At 40.6% G+C, this 25,329-nt stretch overlaps 1 protein-coding gene across 8 annotated transcripts in view; it reads right to left on the bottom strand.

Annotated features, from left to right (window-relative positions):
- EPC1 (enhancer of polycomb homolog 1) overlaps window positions 1–25,108 on the bottom strand; it is a 65,028-nt gene extending 39,920 nt beyond the window's left edge. For 7 of the 8 annotated variants that reach the window (XR_009485597.1, XR_009485598.1, XM_059840390.1 and 4 more), the window contains exon 1: window positions 10,564–10,866. Coding sequence is in view for 5 of the 8 variants with exons in the window: in XM_059840390.1 (XP_059696373.1) it covers window positions 10,564–10,716 (153 nt within the window). In the remaining 3 variants the exon portion in view is untranslated. Of the gene's footprint in view, window positions 1–10,563; window positions 10,867–24,115; window positions 24,220–24,948 lie in introns of those variants that run through there. The other variant, XM_059840408.1, reaches the window with a different exon arrangement.
- Between the last annotated feature and the right edge of the window lie 221 nt (window positions 25,109–25,329).

The raw sequence follows: 25,329 nt of genomic DNA, 5'->3' as shown, positions 1-25,329 counted from the left end.
GGTTAGACAGAGGTGCTTTGTAAACATGCATGTTTCACTGATTTCCCCCACACACCTTCTCACAGAACAAACCTTACATTATTGACAAGAAAAGGAAAGCTGTTTTACCTCAGTTTTAGTAGTTCAAGTTCTTTCACCTCATACATTCAGCAAGAGCATACATTCTTACCTATTGACCTGAAGTACTATGAAAAACATTAGTCCCCCAAGAGGGACCATATTAAACTATCTTTAATCCTAATACTTGAACAGCCTCATTTTGTACTTGGCCTACTTCAAGGCCACAGCATCTTCGTCAGAGAACAACGCAAGTACACTACTGTTAATAACAGCTTCCTTCTAACTGAACAAGATAAATAGCAAGAGAAGGGCAAACAAGGTCATCATCTTTGGCAAAAAATGCATGAAAGCAAAAAAAGACCAAAAATCCTTGAGAACCAGGCAGGAGTATGTAACTGCATCTGTAAGTATCTGAAAAATCCAGCACTTCTGTATAAGTAACCTGCTTAAAGGACTCTGTACATAATACAAAACATTCTGCAGGACTCAGAGTCATTACCTGTAGCCTTACTCATGAACTTTCCAATAAAACCACCCAGTTGTCTTGAATTCAGCCTTTTTACAAGATTTATCAGATCTAGGTTACTGAATTGTAAGTGTTGTAAATCACACTGCAATATTGCAAAATCTTATTCTGAAGCCAGTTCCTATTTTCTGCCACTCCTTTCAGAATTTTCTTGTATTTAAGTACAGAGAAAAATCAACTACCAAAAAGGCACACAGGACATGCCCCGCTGAAATACTAATACAGGATTGGGGCTGGGGGGAACAGCCTCACTTCACAGTGAAAAGCTTCATTTCTTAAGCAAAAATGAGGGCACAGGGGAAATGAGAAATACAATTTTATCATCAATGTTTAAAGAAATTTAAGAAGGAGAACAAAACTACAGAATTTAGAAATACGAGAGAATGTATTACAAGAGGGGCATTTCAAAGAATGAAATCCTGGCAAATGCCTGGAAGAAAAGATGTTATATACTATATAGACAGAGCAACATGGAGAATGATAATGGCACAAAGAGTAAAAGAAAAACATCAAATCAAGTGCTTCCACCAAGAAAGGCATTTTCAGTGAGACTAATTACAGATCAATAGCTTGGAAAAACAACAGGCACCCTTTCCTCCCCTTCCCCTAAGCATCTTTAATTCACAATATTTATACTTTTACAGTGTGAACAACACACTGACAAAATCCTTGTGGTCTGAAAAGGAAAATCTGGAAAAAGAAGCCTATGCAGAATTCATCTTTGCAATCTGACACCTTCCAAGTAGCCATCTGCTGAATTGAACCTCTGACCAATTAAAAACCTGAAGACTACAGCTCTTAAATCGTAACAGAAAACAAACGGTGGCACTGGATGTTATAGAGGGCAGCCTTTATTACCAATGCCTCTCTTCAAATGTAAGCTTCACAAGCCTTCCAGGCAGGCTACAAGATCTGTGATTTCTGTTTACAACTTGGAAGGAACCTTGAAGTCTTGAAATTTATATAAAGTACAAACTCAAACGGATATTGGAAAGCAATCCTCTCCAAATACACCCTCTTGAAAGCTTCCAATTCAAAAAGCAATTATTTCTTAATTCCTGATTAAATATAAAGGAAACCAATCTTTAAGTATGGTACTTAAACCTTAAGAGGATCATTTCCTCTCTCACTCAAACTATCTATCTGTGCTTGAAGAAACTGACTGAGCAAAAAGTTTTCAAACTTTTATTCCAGCCTCAATTGATATAATTCACCTTCACATATCTGTTTACTCAGAACAGGGCTAGTCCATGAAAGCACACAAAGCAGAATACACAGACACACACACACACACACACACACACACAAGTGGATGGGAGAGCAGAGCATACTCACTGAACAGAAGAGTACATCTACAGACACAAAGGAGCAGCCAGCATCTTCTGCCTGGTACATCAGTCATTTGATGCGTTCCTTGACACTAAAGCTAGTGTTTCGTCTTACAAGTACAATGTGGAAAAGTAGTAGAAAATTATTACATACACTTGTGGTCTGCCAATTACAATATTAGGCTCTAGCAGAGCAGATGCCTACACATGAACACATACTCAGTCCTATAAAACAGGAACTTGAAAAAATAATGCAGTGACTTAGAAGTATTCAAAACTCGGACTAAATACCCGTAAGAAAGTAGTAAATAATTGCATATACATTTCTGAGGAATATAATCATATTATCAGGGCACAATGATTGTGATGGCTACAAGCAAAGTGGTCTACTCAATGAAAAGATTAGCTGAGTGAAGGGCTTGCTACATTGCATAATCTTCCTACCTGAAGCAAATTAATACTAGGCAAGTTCCTATGAATAACTAAAATTTTAGTGGAATAAATACAGAATGTTAGCTATTAAAATGATAACTAAGGACACATCACCATGCTTCTCAAACATTAAGGTTACTGAACTATTGTCCCTACCATTATTCATATTCTGCATACAACTAACACCCAATCCTCAGGTGAAATACATTATATGATGGATCAAAGCTGGAAGATGATGGATCAAAGTCAGGAAGATAACATTTGGGGGCTCCTCTTTAAGGCCAGCTGTGAAAATTCTCAGAAGGTAAAGCCTTTCCATACAAGTCTGGTTTTAAAATCATTTACAGTTGACCCTGACAAACTCCTCTCCTCCAAATACCTGCCAGTTGTAATACTTCTTGTGCTCTCACAAATGCTGCTAACAAAGTTATATTTGTGGGCATCCTTCTTTCCCTAGCTTAATATAAACAATTTGAGACACATTTTTAAGCTCTTCCAACTGTTAAACACACTCATTGCAAGTTAAGTGAGTACTAGGTACACCTAACCTTTTTAACCTCAAGGGTGAACATGGACAATTGGTCTCACTGTAGTTAACTCTGCTGTGCAGGAAGTCACTGCTGCTACATGACTTCTCTGTGTGCAATCATTGGGATGTCCACAACAGTGCAAAAATAACCCGAGAATGCATTCATCAAACAAATTCTGTAAGAGCAGTCTACATACAACTTTTCTGGGTCAGCTTCCTTAAGTGAACAACTTCCTCAAGAGGAACTCTAGAATAGAGTCACAGAATATCCAGAGTTGGAAGAGACCCCCAGGGATCAAATCCTATACTGGCTCTGCCCAGAACAATCCCAAGAGTTAGACAATGTGCCTGAGAACACTGTCCAGATGCTTCTCGAACTCTGTCAGGTTTGGTGCTGTGATCACTTCCATGGAGAAGCTGTTCCAGCATCTAACTGTGCTCTGAGTGAAGAAGCTTTTGCTAATATCCATTCTAAATGCTACTTGACACAGCTTCATGCCATTGAGATTATTTAAAATATCTGAATTATCCTGCTTTCAAAAGGAAAAATTACTTTCAATATTAGTATTATAGACAATAATCAAACTGAAGTCTACCAATTCATATTCTCCTTAATTTCAAAAGAGAATCAGAACCTCCTGGAGAAGCCTCTGACATGCATAACCAACTCCCACTATTTTCTGAAAGTTTTAGTATTTCCAGCATTACTTCAGAGCACAGCATACACCTTTACCATTATCACATGCTTAACTGACAGCATATATAGAACATTGCCTTATCACACCACCTCCACGGCAGACCCCTGCTCCCAACTTCAAGTTAGTGCCTGACTTCCCTATGGTGTAACAACAGGACATATATCATGATTCCTCAACTTTAACACAGAACTGTCAGCTTCCAGGCAGTTGTCAAACCCCAAAGGTATAATCAATACATCTTCTTAATAGATGAAGGCCCATCTCAGAGAAACCAGAAGCAAAATTTACTCAATCTCATCCCAGACTCAAATAAATTTCACCAACGTGTAATAAAAGTCTCTGCCAGCACCATCCCTCTGACTTTAAAGGGAACACTGCTGCTACAGGTGGGTTCACATCACAGGATTAACAACATTCTTCAGGCAGCTGAAGGTGGTGCATGAATTGATCACTACAGAAGCTACTCCTCATGATCTGCCAGATTTCCTAACTTGCATGAATGCTCAGAATAACTTAAATAACATCAAATCCAACAGAAAACTGTAGTGTAACTGAAGATGGAATATGCAGGAAATCATCACTAATACTCTTACACGTGAAATTAAATCCCACGTCATGAGCTGCCACATTTTTTCTCTCTAAATTCTCTGTCTAAGCATTTCAAACCTTTTTCACACAGGTATATCTGAAACTAAACTAAGCTCAGTACCAAACTGAACAGTGAAGTTAAGGTCATGACATAAACTCACAGAAAAATCTCTTCCAGCTACAAACCGATGTATCTGTAGACTTACCTTAGACAAAACTGCAAAAAGCCCTTATTTCTGTGTTCCTCTCCCATCAAACATACAGGTTCTTGGAAACCTAATCTACAAGTTCAGTGTATTTAAAATTATGCACTAAAAAAAGATTAGACTGGCATACAAAATTAATGCCTTTGCTATGAGTGAGCAGCAAAGATGCTCAAAGGGGAACACAACATAAACAAAAAACAATACTCTTCCAGTTTATGTGACTCGTGAATCCAAGACTATGCAATAAGAGGTGCCTCTACTCTCCCCATTTACTTCAAAATCCTTTCATGATTCAGTTGTCCTTTTCTAAAAAGAGACCACTAAAGGAGTTAAGTTGTTCTGCTTAAGATTTCAGGACTTCTACAGCTCGGTGTGGGGGGCACAGATTCTCTTCTGTTAATAAGCAAAAAACTTTATAGTTTCCTAACACCACATCAAAGGAAAAAAAAAAAAAAAAAAATCAAAACCACAAAAACCAAGCCCAGACTGGAAACTAATGATTCAGTTCATACCTGCTATGATTTTACATTCATGTAATTCTGATGGCCCCAACAAGATTCTAACATGAACATCAGTACATGAACATACATCAGTATCCATGAACCCTGTGTCAGTAAGGCAGTGGTTATATTAAGAACACTTAAAGTACCACACACACACAATTACACACGCTTCTATGGATGCACTCACAGAATGCAGTTTCTTAACCTGGCAGGAATGTAATAAAAAAGACTGGAGAACCTTTAGTGAAATTTCCAAATACAAGTTAACACTGTTCATACACCTGTTAACACAGTCACTACACCTCAGCTACATGCTTACTTCACATATTTTGAATTCATTAGGGCTTAGACGGCAACATGTGGGTCACTTTTTGTACATTCCTTACCAACTTTTTCCCTTGATAAGCCAAAAACAGCAGTTTCAGCAGCAAGAGACCCTGGATATAGTAGCCTCCCAATGCCTGCAGTATGGATTTGGGAGGAGAAAGACATTTTTCTGTCTAGATATGGCTCAGCAGAGATCTGTGCCAGCAGTGCCCAAGGCAGTTCCATGGCAGGATGTGATCCTTGAGCCTATCCAAACTGGGTAAATGAAAATTTACCATGTAGTGCTTTGTTAAATTAAGATACATCCTATTACAGAATATGTTTGAAGTGTTCTGAAGCATTTGAATGAACATTAGTTTATCTTCACTGGGTCTTCTACAGCATTTAGCAAATACTGAAAGGTCATGCTGAAGGGAGAAGAAGGGGAAAAATTACACCTAATAATGAAATTTTAATAAATAAGCTTTTCTTAAACATCCTCAAAACCAGGGCAGGAAAGATAATATGACTGTGGATTTAAAGAGATAAAAGCACAGTTGAAACTATTTCAACAGTTTGCTGAAACACCAGGTAAGAGAGTATGACAGTATCCAGAAATGATAATTACACATACAGACTGAATTTTGCCCGCTGTGCAAGCTGTCAGTTACACCATGACACATATACAAAGAAAACCAGTAAGAACTGAATGAACAGCTGTACACATTATAATTTTGGACTCTGGGTGCTTAATTCTTCTATCTGTAACTAGCAACACTAACTAAAATTAGAAATCAAGCTTTAAATTTAAACTGTGATCCACAAGAGAACAACTCCATGTAGTGCATCGCTGTCGGAAATCTAGTAGGGCAAGCAAGCAGCTACTCCAGAGCTAAGGTGAGGACAAGGGCTCATCACCAGACCAGGATGCCAGTCAGAAGAGGGAGTTAGGAATATTTCAATAAAGCAATAGCACTCTCTCTCTCCTGCCTCAACACCAGATGTCAGAGACACTGGCATTTTAAAAACTTTACATGAGGGAGAAAGTGCATTTAACCTATACAAACTTGATCACACAGAAGACAAAAATCAAAACTAATATCCAAAACCTTAGCAGACCAAAGTACTATCAGAATTTACATGAGGACAACAAACTCACTCATGGAAAAAGTCAAACAACCCCCTTCCACAAACCCATGATAATTCCCACAAGCCTAGGGCCGTTATTAACTCTGGAAATGTCACCAACACAGACAAATTATTAGGTAATTAATTTCTCAGATCTAAGGGACTTAATTAAAAGTATCTCTGCTCATTCTAATCTTTGCTAGGGCACTGCTTCAACTAAGAAATTTTAACTTCCCAACATTTTAAAATGCCTTATAATGCTGACATGATGTCCTTCAAACACATGGCTTTGATCCTTTTTAAAACTCCCTTGAAAAAAACTGAAAATCCAACTATACTCATAGTCATTTTCCATAAAGATGTATTTTATAAATTATCCACAATGTCACAACACCCCACCCTCTCCCAGCCCCCAAACTTCTATTTTTTAAGAGAATCTAGAGGCTAGGGATGTAGAGTATGTTCTTTCTACTTTCCTTTTAAAAATGCAAGGAAAACAAGTAGAATTTCCCTTGGTTTGGTTGGAGGCCATCAAATCTAGAATGCCTGTAGAGTATACTTTCTTTCTGAAATGTCACTGAACATGTTCAAAAAGCTTCAGTCTGTAATTTTTTCCCCACTTTTTATCCTGCTTAACTAAAGTTACCTCTGCTCTGCTTTCCCAGCTGTCTCCTTTCAGTCTAGAATCTGAATTTCTAGTAAAAAAAAAAAAAGGTAACACCATCCTCAGAAATAGTAAACCACAGAATACACAAAACAACACCTTTTTAAAAGTCCTTTTTAAATTACAAACAACTACTGCACCTACTTGCTTATTCACAGCTATCAACAGTCTTGATAGCCAAATCTACTTTACTGTATTACTAACAGTGGTCTGTTGTCCGGTTCTCAAAATTACAGCATTGAGGATCTGTTTTGCTCAAAATCGGCATTTTGAAATAATACAGGGGATGTTTAGTGTTACATAAGAAGATTCATTTTGAAGGTTTTTTTTTTTTTAGATGTTTATGATACTTTATAGTTTCTTAGGTGCAGCAACAGACTTGGCAACAGCCACAATGAGTTTACCTCAGAAACCTGGCAGCTAAACCAGAACACAGGATGAGCTGGTAACCTCCAGTACCACTGTCTGCATGTCAAAGAGGTTTTTTACTAGTCCTTTTCCTCCTAACAAAACCACTGACTGAAGCCAAGCCATGGCCAAGCGAGGCAGACCCTACAGAATTAACACCACTTAAGGCCCTTAGCTGTCACTTCCTTTAAAAGGGTTACTATATCCCTGGATCAACTGCATATTTTCCAACTCCCAGAGACTCAGCAAGGTTGTTTTTCCTTCAGAAGACACTTAGAGAATATAATTTCTGAACTGAAGTTTCCAGTTGTAATAAGGAAGATGCACTATTTTTGCTATTTACTTCTTTGTAGGAACATGATGGAAGAAAGATAAGATGAAAGGGAAGCAAAATAAGATTCCTTTTTGTGCATCAAAACAGTAATTAGTCATTTAAATATCTTGTGACTCGATGCCTGAATATTAAATCTCTTTGATTGCATTTTTCCCTAGGGAAAGTTATTTAGTCAAGAGGAGAACTCTTAGCTCCAAATATCGGTTCATTTAAAATTACATTTATGCAAAACTCAAACCAATGTTAGAATTCTATTTATAAAAAGTTATAAATGCTAATTCATACTAGTTGAAGACACCCTCTCCTCCAAAATCTTATGGACACTTTGCCAACTGTTTGTAATAAAACATCTATCACTTCTGGAAAAAATCCTCCAATTCAAGTCTTCAGCTACATAACACAAACGATCAACTTTCCAAAATCCTGCATGGCCTGAAGTTTGGGAAACAGAATACAATAGGGTATTAAACATATGAGGTTTGCCCCAGCTTAAGTCAGAGAATTGGGCTCTCTGTTGTCAACACTAATATAAACTGAAGAGAAAGCTTCTTAGGGCAACAAGAGGGAAGGAAGGAAATTTAGTAAGTCTGCAGAAACAATAAGGACCAAGAGTTTAATAGCAACTATTTAAAAAAAAAAAAGATTCAGAAGGACACCTGCGCTTATGGATGGTGAACAAATTTCTTTGGGGGGTGTGCGTTTGTGTGTGTACACACAATTCAAAACAAGTGCAGGAGCAAACTCCAGCTGTGGGAAGTCTCTACTTACTCCTAGAGCTAACCCTCAAAGCTAAATTTAGGAAACAAAAGCATCACATTAAACACAAAAACAAGTCTTATAATTAATGTTAAAAATTTCTTCCTTGCCCATGACTACTTAAGTAGGATATATATGCCTGGGTTTAGGGAGGGAGACAATACAGACAGCCCATGTAATTTTCTAGCCTGAAAACTTGTAACTGCCAGGCAAACAGTAAAAGAGAAAGACAGGAACCTGACATTTCTACAAACAAATGCAAGCATGCAGTCTCACTCTCTTGAACTGAGAGATAAACTCAGCAAGTGTCACAGCAAACAGCAAAATTTAATATTCTGGTACAAGAGGAAATAAAAAGTGCTTTCTCTCATATTCAGAATCTATTTACTGTGCCCAAAAGAAACATAAGTATCCTAAGGACTGCTACCTATCACTTAAATACTCCTCAATCAATATCACGCTAAAGTTTTAAGCATCTTCACAAAAACAAACACCACCACAACAACCCAATAAAACCCAACCTATCAGTTAGAAAAATAAAGAAAAAATCCCACAAAACCACTACACTTCACAATATACATTTTAGCAGATGTGTAAAGTAACTTATGACCTGCAGAAGACTTGGAAATACTAAATTATGTTAAAATGGTAAGGAGTTATGTTAAAAAAAGCCACTCACAGAGTGGTTACCCTGTGGACAACAACAGGCAAAATGCATTACGCTCTTGAAACCCTTCTGCCTGAATACATTTCATAAAAACTCACTGAGTCCATTATCTAAGAGCAATAGTGCCACAAAGAGGAAACTCCATTTAAAGATGATACCTCTCTCAAAACAAATGTAACTCCAAGTTTGCTACATCTAGAACTAGGAACTAGAAACTTAGCAGCCTGTCACCTTCAAAGGACAATGGAAATCTGACAACTAGAAAAACTCAGGACTATGAAACTCTAACAGAATCACTGAATATTCTGAGTTGGAAAGGACCCACAAGGATCATCGAGTCCAGCTCTTCAGTGAATGGTCCATATGTGGATGGATCCCACAACCTCGGCACCATCAGCACGCTGCTCTAACCAACCGAGCTAGTGTCACCTTTGTTCTTAGCACCAAATTTCAAAACCTGCTTACATAACTGCATTTCTGCAGTACTTCCCTATTTGCTGTGCCCAATGCACAGATGGGGAGAACTGATTATACTACGGAAATAATTAAAGATTTACAACACTGCAAATAAAGCACTTCAGAGTAGAGCCTTCAACAGTAACAGTTACCAAGTGTTTTACCCTCAGCAAAACCAGCTACTGATTGTTTGGCCTATCTTGGAAAGTGCGGAGTGAATAATTAAATGACCCTGAAGTTCAAAATGGTTTAAAGTTTCATCCTCCACTGAGACAGCAAAACCGAGCAGGAAGTGATAGACTTTTGGCCTCCAACACGGATTTCCTTACTCTGAGTAGTGCTTCAGAACTGACTTTCGTGGGGACCGTCACAACTCCACTTACACTGCGCCTGTCTGATGGCACTTGCAGGGTTCTTAAAAAAACCTAAACATAAATCCTTCCACTTCCTATTTCAAGGGAAAAGGAAAAGGCACGGGCCCCACCGGGCCCCGCTCCCCCGAGGGCGGCCGGGCCCGCGCGCGCTCTCGCCGCCGCGCGCCCCCCGCGGCGCCGTCTGGCTCGGCAGCGCCCCCCGGCGGGGGAGCGCGCGCACGGCGCCGCCGCCGGGCCCCGTCTGTTCCTCGCGGCTGCCGCACCAGGCCCGGCCCAAGGACCGAGACACAAAATGGCGGCCGCCCCGCTGTGTCACGTGACCCCCTTTGTGCCTTTCGGGGCCCCGCGGAGGGGTCGCCGGCGGCCGCGGGGCACGAACGGGGGGCGAAAGGGCCGTGAGGGAGCTCCGGGGGAGGGCGCGGTGAGGGACGGCCGGGCTCGGCGTTTTCCCGCCCCGGGTGTCCCCCCCCTCCCGGCGGGCGGGGAGAGTGGGGAGAAGATGGCGGCCATTTTGTGCTTGCGCAGAGGCGAAGGTGGGGGCCCGGGTGCGGGGGGGATGGTGGGACCCGGCCGGGGTGGGGGGGGGGGGGTCTCACGTACCGACTCCTCTTCCTTCTCCATGCCCGTGGGCATCTGCGGCACGGCCCGGTTAATGGAGGCATATTCGGCCAAGTCAGGCAGGTCCTCGCAGCGGAAGACGGGCAGCGGTTTGGACGCGTCCAGCGCCCGGGCCCGGAACGACAGTTTGCTCATGTTAGGCGGCGATGGCGGCTCCGGCTGGGAAGGGGGGGGCGACAGCAAGCGCGCTCCGAGCTGAGAGCCGGACCCCGCCGAGCGATCTCATGGAGGGACCGAGGCTCCCCCGGCGGGGCGGGGCGCACTCCGACACGGGGCCCGGCGGCGCCCGCTGGCGCGGCTGGGCTGGGCGCTGGCTCCGCTCCTCCGCCGCTCCGGTTCCGCTCAATACGCCACGGCCAACATGGCGGACATTAAACCTCGACTGGCCGCCTCTTTCAGCCAACCCCAGCGCCACAGCCATTCCCACACTGCATCGCGCAGGGCGCGGGCACGGCGCCGCCCGGGGGGAGCGCGCGCGGCGCGGGCACGGCGGCGCGGGCTCGGGAGCGCGGGAAGGCTCGGAGCCACCGAAGCCAGATCGGAGCACAGGGATCTGGGGCGCAGTCGGGAGCAAAGGGAGTTTTAATCAGCGTGTGCGGCACCGCTCCGCCCTCCGGCCGCCGAGCTGTGCCGCGGAGCCGCGCTCCGTTCTTGCCGGAGTGAGGAAGTTGGGGCAGCCCCCAGCTCCTCAGCCCGGGGGGAACCTCCCCTGAAGCCGCGCCTGACCATGACAGCTCTGGGAAACCTGGGCGAGAGGGGCGGGGAGGTGCCGGCCCCGACCTTTCCGGCCTCTCGGGGACCAGAGCGCGGGACAGCGGTGCCAGGCTCTGAATTCACCCCGACCCGGGAGGGCTGCGATGCCCCCGGCCGCGGCCGGAGCGGCGCCCCGCGAGTGGGGGGGTCCGAGCGCGGGGCCGTCCCGCGAGCGCCGCTTGCCTCAGGGCCCGGCCGCGGCCCCGCAGCCGTCCGCCGGGCACTGTCCCTCTCCGCGTCGCCGAACCGGGTTCGCGTCCGTGCTAAATAAAGGGGAAGCGCGGGCACCTGCCCGAAAACGGTGAAGAACCGTAAGAACCCGGCACCTCCACAACCTCCGGGCATTTCCACTCCGTTTCTCTGAGGTTTTCAGAAACTTAGTCCGGCAGCAAAGTGCGGACACGTGAACTGGTTTAAGCCTTGCGTGGACTTAAATTATTATCAGTGACCCGCTCAAGCGAGCTCACCCCAGGCAATGGGTAGAACCCACTTGAGCGTGTCTGATTAGGGAAGCTCGTTTACATCTCAATGAGTCGATTAAAGTGATGCACTATTCGGCTCTAAGCGAGGGATCGGAAATGCCGAGTTAGCCCCGTCGCGGTGCTCTCTGCACAAGCCGCCCCAGGGCATCCCAGCGCGGCCACAGGAGCGTCAAACTCCGTTCCGGCCAGGCCGGGGCTGCAGCTGTCGAGCTAAGAAGCTCTACGTGCTCGTGTATGTTCTCGCACCAGCTTATAAGTAATTCTAGCTCTGTAGTCAAAGCCATCTTATCGAAGTTATGCTTAGTTTAATTTAAAATGCGAGATTGTTGTGTGTTGACTGAATTTCAGCGTCCCTCCACTCTTAATGCAAAATACTGTAGTTTTTACTGTCACACGAGAATCGGTGGACAGAACTTTGCTCTTTATCACATACTACTCTTGGGAAACAGAACTTTCAGAAATACGGCATAGGTATAGCAAAAAAAGAAAAAAAGAAAAATCTTATTTTGCTTAGCAATTTTAGAAATCTATAATAGAAGCAAAAGCCATTTTTAAAATCGCATCACCACCACCACCACCACCATAATAATAATAATAATAATAATAATAATAATAATAATAATAATAATACCACCACTGTCCTCAACCTTAAGCCACTACTAGACACTAGATGAATATTTCTAGATGCAGTTGTTAACAGAATATTCAAACCAACTATTTGCATGACTGTTTGGGAAACCAAAACCCACTAGGTTTCCCAAGCTGCTTAAACTGCAACTCACTTTTCTTCATAACTTCTCTGGGATGCTAAATTCTACCTGTACTGCAAATGGGTAATGCAGTGGAACACAGCTGCTAGGGCGGATGAAACTATTTTTTTTAGGGGGGGGCTTGTTTGTTGATTTTTATTTTTTTTTAAGGAGAGTGACATGAACTAAGTATCATTGTATTCATTTGTATTTCAGTAGTTACATCAGAATCAAATGTTTAGGCATGCATATTGCTTTTTACTCTAATTCTAAAGCTTAAAACACACACTAGTTAGAAATATAATCCTAAAATAAATTGTCCATAAAACATCTACCCCTTTTCCACAAATACTAAATAATTTAGTTTATCCAATTAGCAGACAGATAAGGTGCTGAGAAAAAAGAAAAAAAAAATCACAATATGCCATCATAGATTAGCTTTGACTTTAAAAATTAAATGAAAATTAAACACCTGGCAGCTAAGCCAAAAAAAAAGGCCATTAAGTATAACTCTCCACTTATACTGATGAAAGGAAAACAATATATAATGAACATAATGAAAACCAAAGTACTGAAAATATCCTGAACTATAAAGGAAGAATAATCAAATTCAAACTTATCCTTAATTGACCTTTGCATTTCTAACCCTGCCACAGGCTTGAGAAAAATGCAGAGCAAGCAGAATGGACAATAACGTTTGGATACAAAGAGGACAGTGCATTAAGAAAAAGTTTTGGCCTGAAACACTTGGATTCATCAGCTTTTAATGTTTTGCCAATAAAAGAGAATTGTGTTTAAAAATTTTGTAGCAGAAGGTGATTAGCCCTAAAATTAATTTGCTAGTAAGATGGAAAGTGTGATAATTGAAAACAATGTGACATCAGCCCTGATGTCTGTTCAGTAAGAGATGGTGACCGGAAAAGGTATGGAACATAACCAGACTGATATTTCCATTTTATCTTTCTTTCAGTAAGAAAATGCAGGTACATTTTAGGTTTTTTTCCATTTTGTAGCTTTTACCAAAATGCATAATTTACATGTGTAGACATCAGTGCTGCACTATGACAGTAGCTAATGCAGAATTGGTATGTTTTGTATAGTGACCAAGATACTCTTTGCAAGCTCTCAGTAAAAGATCAGTTAAGTATAAATTAATTTGTTGAACCTAAGTGCTATGTGTCTGTTTTAAAAACCTTACAGTTGTAAGGTAAAGTAACTGAAATATAATGAAAAGACATTTAGAATTGCTATCGTTATTGCTTTTTAAACTGCTGAAATCATTTGGGGCATTTCTTTAAGGCTTTTTCTTTTTATGATCACAATTAAAGGACAAGCTTAACTAAAATGAAAGCACTTTGTGTATCAGCTGTGCAGCTGGTAAATTTAACCATTTCAAAATACATTCAAAAGTACTAAATTCAGACTGAGCGTTATGGGCAAAGATACAACTTGATCCATGCACCTCCAGATGGGGGGGTAGGGGTCTCCTGTGCTCTCATCTAACTCGGGTTTGTGAAGCCCAAAAATGTAACTTCTATTTTGGTTTGCAAGTCCTGTGCACTGTTTGACAAGTTTTTAGAAATTTTGGTACTTAGTTTTATGGCTTAAAACCTCTCTGAGTTCAAGAAGGAATTCCAGTCATTTATTTAACCATGAATTGTAGCCTAGGGCACATGGAGTTAATATTGCCTCCCAATCTAGCAGTAATCATCACAAAGGTACTACACGTGACGTGCATATAGGTTAAACCATGTCACTTTTGTTGCCTTTTGGCCTCAAGCATTTTGAATTTTAATGATATAAAATTCTAGGAGACAGTTGTTCAACTTGAAAAAAAGAAAAAGCTTTTTAAATTTTTTTTTTTTTAATTAGGGTTTGTTTGCATTTTGCATTTCACCAACCTATACACTGACTTTTGTATCCATCAATATATTCAATTTTTTTTCCACTCTGTGACTACCTTACACCCTGTTTCTAATAACTCTTCATTTATTTATACAGCAATTTTGTTGACCTGGGGTTTTTTTAATGCTTTTTTTTTAATATTCAAAAGTTGAGTCCAAGATCCTCATGAAAACTAAGCTCATCCTCAAACAGATATGCCATGGAGGCATATCCAAAAGAGAAGGAAAAGCTGCTGGCCAGCAACTCTCTTACTGAGAAGAGACAAAGCTAAGAGAGGAACAGCAAAAGCTATTGCCAGATTTCTAGTTTTCCAGTGATAGCTAAACTCTTAGAGGTGGTGGAGACAGTTGTCCATAGGAGGACTAAGAAGACTGCAAAAGGAATTAATGACTAAGGATTAATGACTTAATTAATGATTTAGGATTATTATTTAACAGACTCATCATTGTCCCAACATCACCTGGACAGATAAGCAAGAAAATGGTAAAATGGGCTCTATCTGAAAACACAAAGGATTTGATAGAGTTTTTTTAGTGCTGCCAGAAGAGCAGCAGAAGAATCAGTTTCCTTTATATAACTTGTTTTGGAGACTTAAGTTTTTATGTATTTAGGGTAAACACATAATAGTGGAAGCAGTTATTCTCTTAGTTACAGTGGTTGTAAAAAGACACAAATTATGCTGAGACTCTTCTGTCTTGAAATACATCTTTCCCTGTTAAAGTTTTAATGGATCCAGAACAGGTGTCCTAGGAATTGTAAGGGTTAAAAGTGACTTATGATTTTCTCCTTCATGTTTTCACTTTTTAACACATATCCCCTCTAACATACCATGCTTGACACACCTTGAATTCTTAATTTAGTCATCTTTACTAGCAAGTAATTTCACAAATTAATTATTTAGGATTAAGTAGTAAGATAAAAGGGAACTAAACAAAATCAAAAAATGTTTGATTTTATGCTCTGGGTTTTTGGTTTTTTTAAAAAATCTTTATCCAAAACATTTTGTATTCTGACATACAGAACAATAATAATAATAATACTAAAATCACAATTCATTTGGTAAACACAATTGAACAGAGTGGGCTGGTTACCACCTCTGACTTAGGCATGGACTTTTGCAAACATCAGATTATAACACATGAATAATCTCTGAGTCAAGTAAATTTAATCACATGATCCTTTATTATTTCCAGTAGAAGAGCCAGCAGAAGGGCAAAGCCCTTCTGCTTTGCTTGCAAAAAAACCCTAACACAAACAACAAAAAACCTAAGCAAACAAACAAAAAAGCAAGCAAAACCACAACCAAATTAAAAAAAAAAAAACCAAAACAAACAACAACCAACCAAGTATAAAAGCCCTACATTCCCCGCCAACACAATTCGTCGTTCATCAATCAGAGAGCTAAGGATGTCTAACTTTGATATTCTGCATAGTATAAGATGGAAGGCTAAGAAAAGTCAAGCAGAAGTAGAGAAATTATAGCTGTGCATGGGTCTGCACACTGTCCCAAATCCTTCAATTGACTATTAAGCTAAAAACAAACAAAAAACCAGAAAACCCAATACACACACCTGGCACCACTACATAAGCCTCAACTGCCAGTGCTCACACCCCAACCTAGGATAAAGGGGTAAATTTGGCACAGGCTCTGTGCCTTTGCATGACTTCTGAAACTTCACTTCTACCCTGCTAGTTGCCTGGCTCTATGTAAATGCAAATAAAATAGCAAATTCTGTTCAATAGTAAGACCTGAATGTCTTACTATTACATGCTCTAACTTTTTAGATTTTTACCTTACACTTCCAAGACAGAAACCTGCCTTGAAAGTCAAGTTATGGAAAATCATTTCAAGTGCTTTAGGGCTTCTGGTAAGTATGATCAAGTATTTTCAAACTTCAAAATTATGTTGCTGATGTTAAATAATGTGGAGTTACTATACAACTTTATATATGAGTATATAACTTTATATAACTAAAACAAAGACAAATGCTTTAATTTGCAGTTCCCGAATCTGAATGAAAGTAGGTTATCTGCTTCTCTCACACAACTGAGGAAAACAGTGACTTATACCAAGATAGGAATTAGCTTAGCTTCAGAAATCTTTTGGTGCAGGAAAGTACAATTGCATCTTAGAATGAAGAGGCAGTTCCTAATATATATATTTAGATTTTTTTTTTTTTTAATTTTAATGTTAGTGGAATACATACATACAGTGTGAGTGAACTCTGAATTCCACATTAAATTAATACAAATGTGTTATTAAGTACCTTATACAGGCTGTACCATCTTTAATTAACATAAATACATCTCTCCAAAGAAATGAAAAAAATACAAATAACTCAGCTTTTGGATTTCCAAAGCTTGTTATTAGCTTGCAAGAATGCAAATATTCTTTCAATTTTAGAAGTGGATTTTTTACACACTAGTTTGATTTATACTAAATTAAGCATTAAGTGAATGTTATAAAAATATTGCTTGTCTTCTGGGATACAAATAATCATGATCATATTTATAACCCAATGTTTATATATAAAGTTAAAAAAGCATAAATTAATAATGCTGCATTAGTGGGAAAAAAGGCCTAATGAATTAAGTTTGACTGTAAATATCCAGCAGAGGAGGCTAGTTCTGAATAGAAAACTGATCAGATGAGACTGTTTTGAGATATCCTTATCTATATATCTTTAAATGATAGCAGGTGCTTAAAAATTTAAAACTCTGATAGGGTTAACCTGAAGAAAATGTAATTTCTGAGGTTTTTCAACATTTAAAGAATGCAAACAACTTGTGGGAAATGGACAGATGTTGAGAGGGAAGTGTTTTGGTCTAGATGCAAACATGAAGTTGCCATGAGAAGAAAAATTATTTTCTCTGTCACTAATGTAGGTGGGATAATGGAAACCAGAGGTGCTGTGATATCCCTGGCATTTTCTTCTCAGCTCCCCTGTGAAATCCCCAAATCTGCTGTTAGGGCAACCTGAGAAGCAGAGCCAAAATGGAAGGTGGTTTTCTCAAATCATTCAGGTTACAAGTAAGACTTGAACCCCCTTGCCCATCTCCAGCAAGGGCACTCAGTTCCCATTCTCTTATTGTGCAGTATGTCAGTTTTATGGCTGTTCTGACATTCTGCTCCTCTGACCAAGAGAACACAACAGACCCCGTCATTAACACTGGGGTTAATGTGCACCAGACTGCCACTGGTCACACGTGCCAAGTCTGCTGAGCTTTTGACTTATAGGCAACTCAAGAAGGGTGTTAGCATAGAGAGACAACCTAATTAAAAAAATATTAAGCGAGAATATGAAAGATGGGAAGGAAAACAGTTTCTCACATTTAAGTAGGTCATCTGGAGGTCTAATTGACTAGACCTTCCAAATCCCACAGATTCCCATAACATCCAGTTTTTAACTTGGAATTTGATTCAGAGATGACAAAGGAAAGCAGAATACTTTCTTATGGAATCTTCATTCATTATGTGACTATAGATGGATATGGGCTAAACAGAAAGTGTCTATGCAGAGTTATCTGATGTATGTTTTTTCCCCCCTCTGTTATCCAGCCTGGTTTCTCCTTAAGATGCAGATTGCTGCACTTTTCTTGAATTGTGAATATACAAGCACTTTGGCTAAAGACATCAAGATGTTCTGCCTTGTGTGGATACTTTTAAGACCATGAGAAATAACACAGCTGCTCTGAATTATAACCTTTTAAATTTAATTTTAAATTTTCTTGAGAAACAAAAAAATCTTTTCAATAAATCCAGCCAGAAAACATGCCCTATCTACCCCTGGGGTTACAGATGAAAAACTGTCAGGTGAAAGGACACTTTCAAGAAGTTATCCTTTTAGTGATCAGGTTGTGGCAGCACCAAGATTCTATAGTAAGGGATAGAAAGGGCTGCCTTGAAATCCTCAGATCTGAGTCACCTGATTTTTAAGTCTGCTTGAACAAACATAAAAAGCTCACTCTTATTTGTATTAATGAATATTCCAGATGCATGCCCCTGTGAGGCCAAAGATCTTACCTCCATTTAGTCATTTTCTCAAGGCTCTGAAGGAGAGTGAGTATTAAGAACTAACTTTTCATTACCTAAATAATGCACAGGTCAGTATTAGCAAACTCAGGGGCATGGGATATCTCTGATTAAGTGAGGGCATTCATATCTGAACAGGAGGCAGATGGAGACCTGATCAAGATACTCAGTTAAATTTAAGATACAGTTCTTATCACAGCAGACATCCAAAATTTGGTTGTGTTTGTTTGTTTGTTGTTTTTGCTGTTGTTGGAGTCCTTTTGTCATTTTTTAAAGTTATGATTTACTTGATCTCTTTCTTTCCACTGAGGATTACAGATTTAACAATACTTGTCTAAAGGCAAGTGAAAGAAAGAAGTTCTACATGAACATATACAATACAGGGATTCTGAGTCACTCAGAAGCCCAACTTACTGTAAATCCAGGGAAATGAGAGTTAATACCACCTTACAGGCCCATTTCCCAGATCTCTAACCCAAGGAAAAACCAAAATGGAACATTACAAAAGGAAGACTGCCCTGGGAAGAACAAATCTGCTCACTGTTCCCTGGAATTCCTACATTTTACATTTAAACATTATTGACTAAAATCCATGAGGCAGTCCTGAGGAGTCCTGGGATCAAACCCCACCTTTTCTCTCTTCCTCTGGAAATCCCGGTTCTCAGTGCATTGTGAAATCTTACTCATCTTTTTCCTATTCCCTAGAAACAGTGATCCAGGTTCTGCTCAACAACATAAGATAACAAGTCAGCATCCCCCATTTTCAGTCATTTGCTCCTAGCTGGAATTCCCATGGACTACATTTAGAGCTCTTGCTAGTTTTACTGGGGCTCAAAGCAATAGATATTGCATCTGTAACTACTGTTTTCTGTTGTATGTTGCTGGTTGGCTCTGAGCAACTTTCCATTCACCATCCAGGAGCTCCACAACAGCATCCCAACTTGCTGCACAAGTAGTGAAAACAAGGACTCACATGTTATTTGACAATTCCCATCTATGTTGTTTATATTGGGAGATAAGCAGAGAATAATTTTTAGCAAATGTACTGACTTTTTAAGCACTGCAATACCTTCTGACCACCAATTTCAGGCTCTAGCTACTATTCATAGAGAACTGATGAACAAACCTTCCTATTAAGGAAGTTTATAATACTGGTATTATCTTGCTCCTGAATAGTCCAGTGGTAACACAATTAACTGGAGATGTGACTTAGTAAAGGGTTTAAAGAAGCCCACAGGACCTGAAGCCACTGGTGTGTGGTCACATCTGTCCACGGCATATTTTGTTGCTCACAACGGCAACACAGGAGTTATATTTCAAAGCACTGACATTCCCTCTCCCTGTATATTCATTAAACAATTTAAAATCTTGTCTCTTCACTGCAACACAAATTAACTTTGTGTGCCATTTGCTAAGAGAGGAAAAATATGAAGAATGCTAAAAAGTGGAAGGATGTGCTAGCTACAGCAGTTCATCTGGCATATAGGATTTAGAGCAGATAATTTCATAACACTGAAAGGTCATGCAAATATCAGTCTGGAAGAGATGTGGACAGACCTAACTTTGTAGAAGATGAGTCTGAAGCAGGCATGTAATATATTGTCCTTTGTTCACCTCTGTGAAACAGGTGATCCTTGAAGCAAGTTTTAAACTAATTATTCATTGCTACAAGTTGATGCTGACAAGTATGATGTGGAGAAGTACAGCTAGCAAAGTTATGAAATAAGAAAGGTGAGATTATGTCACAAGGTGTCCAAGAGATAGCCCCCTTGAAATCCTGTTGGATCAAGGACACAATGAACACTTTAGAGCCTTCAAAAGATAACAGACAGGAGTCCCAGGCACCAAGGTATGTTATCAGCGCAGGAAACTGGGGAGCACAACACATGAGTCAATGAAGCAGGGGGTATGGCTTTTGTTTGAGCTTAGCCCCAAGCAACGTTCTTCTACACCACCAACCCACTTCTGAGGAACTGTTTGCGCAGTATTTTGGTTAACTTTGGAAGCTGGTTATATCTGCCTGGGATCTACACATCTTGGGTTAACAACTATTGACCATTTTAGAGAGCCATTTTTACTGTGACTCTTACTTCAGTACATAATACTAGTAATATTAGCGAGAGGAATCTCACCAAGGCACAAAGAACATTTTGGTCAGCCAGGTTGAATTAAACTCTTGAAAAAGATTAGTTATTAGTACAATCCCATACTTAGATACTTTTAAGCCAAGAGACCCAAATATCTTTCAAAGGTGTCTGGACTCTGTATAGACTTCCTAGGTAAAAGGGAAACTGTGTTAGGAGAAAAATACGTTAGTTTTGACACCTTAGAAATGGAGGTACATGTAAGGCAGAAAATTAAGAAACCCACCAAAAAAACCCCCACAAGTTCTTATGCTTTAAGTCCTGGAATTCCACATACTGGTATTTCAGCAGGAGTAAATGGGGAAAGCACAATAAAGATTGAACCACCCCACAGAAATTACTCTTCCAGGCATTTCTGCAGAGGATGCAAAAGGTAAATTAGTTGCTAGCTTTGAGAGGATGCAGAGTCTTAAACACTTCTTACTTCTTATTGTCACCACAGTGGCTCAAAAAGAAAGCAGGAGATAAGTGTGAGAACCACTGAATTGCAGAAGAAAAGCACTTCACTCTTCTCACCTTATGATTTGATGGGGGTAAAACCAAACACTTTCATCAGATGCAGCTTCAAAGTTGCAAAACCACAACCAAAGTTAAAGAGTAGCCTCAGTTGAATGGGAGAGAGGAGAGAAAGTGTGAAGCAAGTTTCCATTCAGATTTCATGTTCTTGCTGACTTCACTGAGCTTGAAGTGACTCCGAGCAGCAAGATCACAACAATCAGTTCATGGCCTGCATGCACAGGACGCAGCCACAAGAAATCATCACTTTCATGGTGCAGGATAATGAGGGCATTAAAATGCCTTCAGTAAGCACCTCAGTTTATCATTTGCTCTGTACTGTTGTCCGTGGATGAGCACACTGTCTAAGTGATGTCACAAAAGAAAAGTTGCATCAGAATTAAACAAGCCAGTGATTCTCTAAGATTGATAATTATTGTAATAAACTCAACAACTGGCACTACTTCTATTGGCATAATCTGTGCTCAAAATTCCAACCTTATGTCCTAGTGATCAGGTCTCATAAATGGAAATGGAAGATGGCCAAAATCCACAGTTTCTAAGAGGGTTTATGTCTTGATATTTTTCCTCAAGTCTAAGAGTTGTACCAGGACACCAAAGAAGTAATGGTCATACTGCACTGTCATAGGCCACCAGATCCCTGCTCCAGAATCCATAAAAGCAGATCTTGTCTGACAAAGCAGAGATGATAAAAGCTGTGTGATCTCTTGGATATACGTTTGTTGCTGGTAGGGGGTTGCAAGATGTATTTTACCTAAGACTGAAGCAAAATTTACCTTCTTTTAAAAAAGGATAATGAATAAGAGACCATTACAGAGATCTACTGAAGTTGTATATCAGTTTCCATAAAACTAATTAACTTAATGAGCAAACTCTTTGAACCAATATCTAAATGCATTATGGAAGATTTAAACATTCACAAGAAGTTTAGAGACTGTTTTAAACTGCCTAGTATTTGTCAAATTTATTCTTTGAGAATACTGAAGACATTGAAATGTAAAATAGATGCAAAAGCCTCTTAAAATTATCAGCTTTTATCATTCCAAAATAACAGACACATAGATTCCTTAAAAATGTGTTAAATTTAATGTCAAATTTGTTCCTGAACCTGTTGAGTTTCCAATATATGCTCTGATCATGGGCTTGACTATGTCTTCCCACCCATCTTAGAACATTAATCACTTCTGTTTTCTTACACCTAATATGGATGTTAGCAGAAAGCCTTCTAATCCTTTTGCTCTTAGAACCGAGGTGATCTGTAGGTTGTAACAAAAGAGAACAACACACATTAACATGTATCTATGTATAAAGACATGTAAAATGAATGATCCACTTAGCAACAGGAAGGAAATAACCCACCCACCTCAGGTGAATCCTCTTACAATCTGAAGTACTACATTAGGTTTTCTCTTCTTTTCAACCCCACCTTCATACCCAACCCAAACTCCTATAGACCCCATCAGGAGAATTGCATATGCAAGCACGAGAGCGAGGGGGACCTTAGGGCTTGATAACCAGCCGTGGATGGAACCTTTAACTTCACAACAAGCAAACAATGGACTAGTTGCACAATAAGTGTGTACCAAAGCCTGCCATATTGGCTGCAAAAAATAATTTTAAAATCTTTCATCTGCAACCACTGTAAAATCATTTTGGGGGTGGGATCGAAAATCTCATTACTGAGAAAAACTGGACCCTAGGTACAGGATTGAAAAAAAAAAACAACAACAAAACAACAAATTAAGGATCTGCTTCATTACACAAACCAGCGAAAGGGTGAGGTCATGCCTCTGCCGGGCCGTAGTTCATGCGACACTACAATTTTCTAGAGATACAATTTCATCGTCATTCTAACTAATTTGCTGTTACTTTTGATACAGAGAAAAGGAAAAGATACAATAGATCAACCCGTGCCCCACCTTTCTCCCTCCGGCCCCCTCCCCCTTTAGAGCCGGGGACACGAATTGTTTCGGAGCCCCACAGCGCCACCAGCACAGAGCAATGCAAAACAAAAAAGATCTCCCACCGGGTGAAAAAAAAAAAAAAAAAAAAAAAAAAAAAAAAAAAAAAGAAAAAAAAGGAAAAAAAAAAAAAAAGAAAGCGCCTAGAAAAATGCTAAAATTTACAAAATGTCTCCCAAATGTACCTTCTTGGAAGAAAAAGGCCAAACAAACCACTCAACCCCCTTCCTTCCCCCCCCCCCCCCAAAAAAAAAAAGAACAAACAACCTAACACCAATACATCTAAGTGAAGTGTGGGGAAATAAGAACCTTTATATAACTAATGCTTTAATCTAATTATCACAAGAGCTGGAATTTGTAAATAAAAAGGTCACTGTTTAGTAAGAGACATAACTTAATATAAACCCTCTTATGTCCATCTCCACCTTCACCATACCAAGGGCAGTTTTCCCCCTTACTTTAGACCAAAGTAATCCATCAAGAGCCATCACAAATGGCATTGTAAACTCTTTTAGCTACCACCAGACCATACAGTAGCAACACAATATGCTTCTTTATGCACGAGAGCTGCATTATATTTATATAGACAGTCACATATTTGCTCCTGGATCCGTTTATTACTCGGTAAAGAATTCCCCCTCTGCCCCCCCGCCCCAACAAAAAGGCAGAACCAAAAAAAAAAAAAAAAAAAAAAAAAAAAAAAAAAAGCAAAACCAAGTCCATCTGGAAAATATTTGAGTTCTTATACTCCTAAACTGAAGTTAAACTGTTTTTAATCTTCGCGTGTATAAAATTTTAAAGAGGAAACAAAACTGACTTCAGTAATTGTCGCTATTAAGGAGACACCGTTGGGTGGGATTCACATGAGATCAAAGCTATGAAAAATACAAGACTACGTTTTGTTCATCAACACAACGAAAATCCTCCACAGCACTAATACACGCCAAAAACCCGCAGAAAAGAATATTTTTGGTTAAAACCACAAACTTACCTTCGAAGAAGGCAGCCCTTGCAAAAGGGCTGTAACAATATGGACTGCATACTCGCTCTCCTACAACCAGCCACCTCCATGCTGCAAAGGGCTTCCCGAACATCCTTAAAATATTTCGCAAATGCAGAAAGTGAGACTTTTCTTTTCTTTCCATTTTTTTTTTCCCTCCTCCCTCTCTTCTTTCCTCCCCCTCCCCGTCACCCCGCCAGGATCGCCGGGCGAGGAAGGAGGCGGCTTCCCGAGGGTCGGCGGGCGATGCCGGCGGGCGGCCGCAGCCGGGGCGGGGGACCCGGTGCCGCCGGGGTCACAACTTTGCCGGGGCTGGCGTTGGCTCGATGGGCTCCGCGGGCAGCGGCGCCCCCGCCCGCCCCCCGCTCCCCCCGCCGCCGCCTGGAAAAATGCAGTGTGCCATTTTACACCCGCCTCTGGAACACACAGGACCAAAGTCTAGCGCTGGTTTTCGGTGACACTGCAAAACTACGGCTCGCCCCGCACAACCCCACGCCTCATCCTCCCCTCGGAGAGAGCAGCTGCCTCTTGAGAATTAATAAAGAAAGACAGTTGGACAAAATAATTCCAAGACTTCGCCGTTTTCCCTCCGTCCCTCCCCCCGCCCCCGCCCCCACTCCGAACCCCGCAGCAAGTTTGTGCTGCCCGGCGCATCCCTCGGCCTCCCCCCGCGGCACCCCCGCACCCCCGCCCCGCCGGGCTCCGGCAGCCTCGCAGCATCTGAAAGACCCAGTCATGCCTGAAACAAAATCCATGATTCCTGGAAAGTGGGGAGGCTTGAATCCCAACAAATACTCAATTTACTTACAATTATAAATACCTACCTTATGAAAGGACTAAATTAACACTAAATTCAACAGATACATCCGTTACGGCAAGAATAGTTTTTCCATAAATACTGTTTTAAAAACCCCTCCTTATACTGACTGACAGAATTCTACCATGCTGCCCACAAACAAAATGGCTGTGGCACCGAGTTTTTTGGTTCCTCCCACTGTGCCTCCCCCTGGCCTCCAGGAAGTGGTAGAAATCCAAAATAAAATCCGCACGAAAAGTACAATACATCAGCCAAACTCCGCACGGCACCGCCAGACAGCATCGGGAGGGAAGCACATTCACCAACATTGTAGTTTCTCGAGGATTTTTATTGTTTTTAAAAGGGCATCAATCACTGGGAATTTACATCACTGTGTAATCTGAACTTC

This window comes from Haemorhous mexicanus, chromosome 1 (genome assembly GCF_027477595.1).
Source record: "Haemorhous mexicanus isolate bHaeMex1 chromosome 1, bHaeMex1.pri, whole genome shotgun sequence".
NCBI lineage: Eukaryota > Metazoa > Chordata > Aves > Passeriformes > Fringillidae > Haemorhous > Haemorhous mexicanus.
This window is presented reverse-complemented; position numbering and strand designations above follow the sequence as displayed.